We start from the raw sequence: 7,217 nt of genomic DNA, 5'->3' as shown, positions 1-7,217 counted from the left end.
TTTAGGGGTGTTTGATAGGTATGACTCAGGCACCCGTCGTGGCCCATCGGTTTGGGTCGTGACAGGTACTTCTTGAAGTCCCAGGTGATCATGGACATTTCATCATTTTCTAGATCAGAACCTTCAGTGATTCTGAGTGCCAAGCTCCTTTACTTCTTAGGTACATCCATCTTCATGGTTTGTATCTTAAGTTCATAAGCAGTTAGATTTTCAATTAATTCATCTAGTGGGTGAGTGGAAATATTCTTTGATTCCTAGATAGCAGTGATTTTGCTATCCCAAGTGATATGGAAAACGCCATTCAATATCTTCTCAACTCTATCTTCTTCAGGAATAATCCTTCGAAGAGATTTTAGCTCATTTGTCAGTATAGTGAACCTTGTGTACATTTCTTGAATGGTTTCTCCTTCTTTCATTGCAAAGTTCTCATAGTGAGAATACAGTAGAGTTCCTCTGGATCTCTTCGCATGTGGTGTTCCTTCGTGAGCCACTTGTAGTGTGTCCCAAATTTGCTTAGCAGTGGTACACCTTTGGATTCTGCTGTACTCATCTTGGTAGCATTCTTCTCCCACTTCTTCAAGTCCTCAGCAGTGCAGTCCGCTCTTGTCTTTGGCATATCTACTCCTTCAATATTTTTCTTCAAGGTAGCCAGTAGACCATATGTGGCAATCCCATAGCTTATAGTCATCTTCTATAATGTGATCTCTCATCCTATCTTCCACCAAGAGTAGTACTGGCAATTAAAGAGTGGTGGCCTAGCAGTGGATTGCCCTTCCAAGTTTTCAGGTTGTACACTCATCTTGATCTTTTCCTAAGTTGTTAGCCTATTCAAGGATAACCTATTTTGATACCAATTAATATTTTATACTTCAATTCCACACAAGAGGGAGGATGATATGTGTGATGTCCAAGTTTTCGCATGCACAAATTATAGAAGGACCTGGTTCTTCTATGTGTTCCTTATACTACTCTTGCGGAAATAGTAAATGTGGAAAGTAAAGAACACACATATTTTTACGTGAAAAACACCCGACTCAAAAGATGAAAAATCACGACCTACTATTTAGCAGGATTTTCCCCAACACTTCACTAAATCACTAAGTCAGAACAACATTTACAAAACTCTTTGTAAACCTAAGGATTACCTCCAATCCTTTTATGGCAACCAGTCTCCAACTGTTACGACAACTTCAAGTTAACTCTAACTTGAATATAATACTCAGAGTACCTAGTACAATTGCTTCTAGATAAAGCTGAAAGGTACAATTTGAAATCCCTACTACAATGAAACTAAAATAAAAGACAGACACTTGGAACTGGTTCTTCTATCTGGTTCATGTAGCATCAGGTTTGCACACTTGAATCACATACGAATTGCTTGCAAAATGCCTTGCTATTTTGCTCTCAACTCATGTTTAACTTCGGCGTTTGTGCATACCTGTAAAATGAGAACATTCTGAAATATATAGAGTTAATAGAATAGGAAATAACTTGAGTTACAATGCTATACTCTTCCTTGGTGGAAGAGTTCTAGTTATCTTCAACTTCTAACTCCTCCCTTATCTAGGATGGAGTTCTCTCGAGTAAGGAGTCATTCTCTTTATCACTTATGCAACCTTTTCGTTTAGAAGATATCAGATATAACCACTTAAGCTTATCTCCTTCACGTGCATGCCTTGTGCTCGAATTCTGCTTTTGTCTGTGTTCACGTGTATGGATCTGGTTCATGCATGTGTTCCTTTGTCAATCATCAAAATCAAAACTGGTCAAGTCAACAGTTGCGTACAATAGATCCTTGTGGTCGGTCCGAAAGATTATGTGGTTGATCAATTTGCAACTCAAATAGCATCCAAACACCTATTAATTGGACCACATCTATCCACTTGTATGCCCTAAATGCAAAAGGGATAATCCTCCTCTAATTTTCTTCTCTATAGTACTGGTCATTTATTGATGATACGTAAAAACATGATTAGCCTCCCACGTACCCTTCATTATTTCCGAAGATGGAGAGTGAAATTTAATATGTTATTATTATAACTTGTAAGATTGGGTCCCTAAGCTGCTTTCATGAAAAATGCAGTTGGCACTGAATAGGGACAATTTATTTAAGGTTCATATCTACTTCAGATTCTAATACACCAAAACTGAGATCACTACTTTAGATTATATATATATATGCCTCGTGTCTTAGGGAGTAAAAGGAGAAATTAATTGACATTTTTTGTATTATTGTTGCTCATCATATATCGATAAATCTTTCACTAGAGATTCTCTTCCCTATGTTACGTAGCCAAATTAATTAGAATAAGTGATGTATACAGAATTTTGTACAAGCAATATCAGCGCGTATATTGTTACAATTTAGCTCGTAATTATATTTGGATCTAGAATTGTGTTAGTTTTAAGGCTTCATTTCTTGTATCATTTTTAAGTAGTGTTGGCTTAATATATATATATATATACACACACGTACATATACATATTATTACCCTCTTTAAAAAACATTATTTATATTACATATATATAAACAAAATTATTTTCAAACTGGTGTCAAGATGATACCTTTCCGTAAATTAAATATGTGTCCGCCAATAATCAGAATGAGAATCATCACTACAATTCATTCGCCAAAATACCGAATATGTCCTTAACAAAATCATTTTTTTAACCTTATATTCGAATTTTTAGTAGGTACATGGATGTTACAGACAACTAAACAAAGTAACAAAAACATACTTAAAAAAATAATTACATAAATTATCAGTTTGTACTGCTGTCTTATAATAATCGCTAATGTTATTATCTCTATATTACTATAGTTAATAATACTAATTTCTTCCACGTAAATGGTTATAGAATTTTTGAGTTCTTAGATGAAGAATGAAAGCTAAACAAGTTCCTAGGAAACAAAGACAACCCCAGATAACAAATGTTGTCTGAAAACATTTCATGCCTAAGCAAATTCCATCACTTGAATTTCCTTGTCTTCTGTAGAGCATAGCTGCTAAGTCCCCAAATAAAAAGGAACCTATTGGAATATTTGCCACAATAATATTATGGTTGACACCAAAATTCTTGGTACCAAATAGCTCAGTGGTTTGTGCAACAGAAATAGAAGTAATGGCTCCAGTACAAATTCCAATTATAGCGGTGCTCATATAGAGAGCAATGTGACTATTATTGAGAAGCAAAAAGAAAGCTCCTGTCATTGGTGCTAGTGTCACTGCTATAGTCGCTGGTCTTGAAATTGCATATTTACTCCTGAAATAAATAATGGAACGAGTTAATTTTTTATACATGGGCAATGTGAATTTTACATTATTAAATCACCTAAAAGATAACTATAAGTAAGCTGTTTAGAAATAATATAAAGGTGAATTGGTTACACTCCTCAAATAAACAACAAATTTATAGGGTTAGCCTTCATCGTCCACGATGATCACACATATTGCATTATTAATTATTTTCTAAAGATTTTATGTTCTACGCACGGATCAGTTATAAAGGAAAGACGTACTCGTACACTATCATATTATGTTAAACGACAAAAACACATAACTCATATCAAGCTGACATATAAATGAATTGGTCATACAAAAGTATAACAATTATTTACACTAACCGTGCATATAATAATTTAATTAAACTCTAGAGATTGGGACTAGTATATATATGAATGAATTGGTTAGACAGAGCTAATTACGACACACATATAGAGAGAGAAAGAGAGAGTTCTTGTAGTTAGTAACACAAATTTGAACGAATCATGTCCCAGACATATATAGTAAAATTTAACCATCTAAGGATTTACATAAAGTAACACATTTATCATTGTGATTTGTGAATATATATATCCAAATAAAAATCTTGAGTCAAATTCTATTTGATTTGACATTTGTGTTGCTTAAAACCAGACAATTCCTTATAAAGATTTAGTGTTTAATATAAGAACACGACGTACGTACCTATTTAGCTTACTAGACTTGTTAACACTCTTGCTGTATTTTTAGTGTTTAATGCATGAAGAAATACTTGGTCTAAAATTAGAAGAGAATGAATGGTGATGATTATCCTTGGGCTTCCTACATTAACGCACAAATAAATATATTGCATGTATTCCACCATAATAAGCGGCGCCTTAAATTTTACCAACTACATTCTTTCTATCACAATTTTGCATTAAAAACACTAAGGGCTCATGTTGAGTTAGGTGTATTAATAATGCAAGCATTAATTATGCAGAACATTTTTTATCTACAGTTTGAAATTAAAATGTATTGCATAGTTTTTTTTAAAAAAAAAAAATTGTTTACAAAAATGCCCTCCATATTCTTTAGTTTTAAGGGACTTTAATGACAATTTTGTCTTTAATCATGCTAATATATGCATTACTAGTTTTGGTATTACTACTGTCATGGTTTGCTATGTATTAATTATACATAGGATAATACTAAATATGTTGTATAACTAATACTTCCATAGGTATCTATATACATAGGTTGAAAAAGTGTACCAAACAAGGGATTAATAATACCGAGAGACGGAGCTAGGATTTGAAACTAATAGGTTCGGGACTTTATTCCTTCTAAGTTACTGAGTTCTAAATTAATAATTTATACATATTCATTGAATTTTTAAAAGCAAATATAGAGTTTGGACCAAAGCTACTAGATTCGGCCGAACCTGCGTCCGAAGCTCTAGCTCCGTCCCTGGTAATACTAAAAGTTAATGCATGCATTAGTTTTCCTAATGCATCATACCAAACAACCCGTAAGACAAAGCAACAACTAACAAGTGTAACAAAATAGTAAACGGATCATTCTATTCTTAATCAGATGTCTAGTTTTAAAAATGAAGAAATTTCTGATAAGGAATGATTCCCGCTTAATGGACATTAATTCGTGGTTTAAATCTGAATTAGTTATGCCAGTAAATTTCGAACGTCATAATTTTTGGAAAAAAAAAAAAGAACATGGAGAGAGAGAATTTTCACCTGGAGAAAAGATAGTCGAAGAGTGAAGGAAGAAGACGACCAAAGAAACCAAAAGAAGATGATAATGAAACCAGAGCAGAAGTCCCAGTATATCCACGAGTATCAGCGATTTGTCCCAAATTATTTAAATAAACCAAACCAAGTGTTGCACCAAATAAATAAACAAAGAAATATAACCAAAAATCCAATCTCATCAACATTTTCTTTGCTTCAATTTCCTCCATTACAGCAAATCCAATATCATTATCTTCTTTCACCCCACAATTATTATTCTCCTCTTGTGATATTCTCATTTCAGCTTCCTCCAAATTACTTAAATCACAAATTCTTGGGTCCCTTCTTATCCAACATTGTCTATGCCAATGTTCTTTAATTTTTTCAGTCAATGGTACCAATATTGGAAGTACCAAAAATACCCCCATTCCAAATAAACTTAACAATCTTGGCAATAATTTATTCATAGCAGATTCCATACTAGTAACCACAGCATAAGTCCCTGTAGCTAATGTTATAATAAACATTACTCGAAAACCATCTGATAATTTTCTTGATTTTTCAACTTTTGTCTCACGAATTACTGGTGCAGTAACAATTGAAACAAAGAGGGGTAAAACCGAGTTCAAAAGAAGATAAATCTTAGCCCTTTCACTTGGAGATGAAAAATTAATAACATTGACTATATCTGTAATAATCTTGGCACTTAAACTTAAGTAACTTGTTGTTAATCCAACTGCAACTTGACGATCTAATGGAAAATTTTGTATTGCTACTATGTAACAAACAGTGTTGATCCAACAAATACTGTTACCAGCTAAAAAAGTGAGTGAAAAAACATGCCAATATGATAAAGAATTGATGTGATTTGTAAGGAAAAGATATTGCACCCCATAGCCAATTAATCCAAGTGTTGAACCAATTAAAAGAACTAGCCAAAGTGGTAAATAAGTAGCTGCAATTCCAGAAAACCAACCAAGTAATTTTCCAGCATCAGAAGCAAATGCTAGGTTATTGAGTTGAATTTGAGATATGGATAAAAGTTTCTTGATTTGAGTAGAATAAGCTGGAAAATTAGTGTTTGTTCCAGCCATGGATTGTAGCCATAATGCTCCTACTAGGCTCAGCCATTGCCGAGACATTGAAATATTTAGTATATTGAAAGAGCTAAAGATGTTGGAATATTTGAATAATATAATGAAGAATTTGTGGAAGTTTTATAGATGGGAAATATCTTGAATAGGAAAGGTAAAAGTTGTTTATATGGAAATGTGGTTGGCAGGAGGCAGGCTGAGGTGCATGTATTTAAGGAGTGCAATTGAGTCCCTTTTATTGACAAAATTGTACGATAAATATATTTGGTTCTTCTATTTTTTGTCTAGCAATATATTTATCATAATTGAGTTTTCTATTTGGTTCTCCTAATTTTGAAGGAATGACAGCATCTTTACCATAATTGTTTTTTCCTTTTACGAAAGAAAAAAATACTATTCTTCTATGTTTGGCTAGTTCTTTTTTTTGGAGGAGAATATATAATGGATTGCTCATCTCCATCTGTGGAGGTGGGTCAATTGATTGAACCACGTTAAATATTTGTAGCTCTTTTGGTATATTTCTCTTTTATTATTTGATTTATCATCGTTCAAAGTTTGCTTTACTAACTTCCGCGTGACACCTAATTATTTCGATCCTAATAAAAAAATATATTTTTACATGTATAATTGGTAAAATTTCCTTAACATAAGAGAAGTTTTTCGTGCAATGGCAAAAGATCACTCAAAAATTATATTAAGTCGTAGGCTTGTATCACATGCGTTGCATTTCTTTGAATCCCTTGCTAGAATTTCTGATTCCGCCAAAGGCTACAAGGCATCTAAAAGTGTTTGTTAAAAGTCACTAAAGTGAGTGAAAACGATAGAGATTACGGTTTAAAGTTTAGAAATGACAAAAACACGCTACGTGATTTTTCCAAATTACCGTAGTAGCTGTAGGCATTGTTACTAGCTCTTTGTGTTAGTAAAAATAGTAAATAATCGAGGTACACGCAAGCTGATTCGAATACACGCATAATTTAAAAATGTGGTTGCCAGGAGAAACCAAGAGAAATGATGTGTATAGTTAGGAGCCATCACTTAAGGGCATTTAAAGCTGATTACAATTGCGTGTATATATTTTATTAGTATGAAAAGTTTGCAAATGTTGCGGCTGTGAAATACTCTTAAAATGC

At 33.2% G+C, this 7,217-nt stretch overlaps 1 protein-coding gene across 1 annotated transcript; it reads right to left on the bottom strand.

Moving 5' to 3' along the window:
• Positions 1 to 2,647: 2,647 nt before the first annotated feature.
• On the bottom strand, positions 2,648 to 6,262 carry LOC104234012 (protein NUCLEAR FUSION DEFECTIVE 4). The gene is made up of 2 exons (XM_009787502.2): positions 4,997 to 6,262; positions 2,648 to 3,264 (listed from the first exon to the last, which is right to left on the bottom strand). The coding sequence occupies exons 1-2, from the start codon at positions 6,130 to 6,132 to the stop codon at positions 2,832 to 2,834; spliced, it is 1,569 nt and encodes a 522-aa protein (XP_009785804.1). The 5' UTR covers positions 6,133 to 6,262; the 3' UTR covers positions 2,648 to 2,831.
• Between the last annotated feature and the right edge of the window lie 955 nt (positions 6,263 to 7,217).

The sequence above is a fragment of the Nicotiana sylvestris genome, chromosome 6 (assembly GCF_000393655.2).
Source record: "Nicotiana sylvestris chromosome 6, ASM39365v2, whole genome shotgun sequence".
In the NCBI taxonomy this organism is placed as follows: Eukaryota; Viridiplantae; Streptophyta; class Magnoliopsida; order Solanales; family Solanaceae; genus Nicotiana; species Nicotiana sylvestris.
Note: the sequence above shows the minus strand (reverse complement) of the source record. Positions and strands in the feature narration are given on the sequence as shown.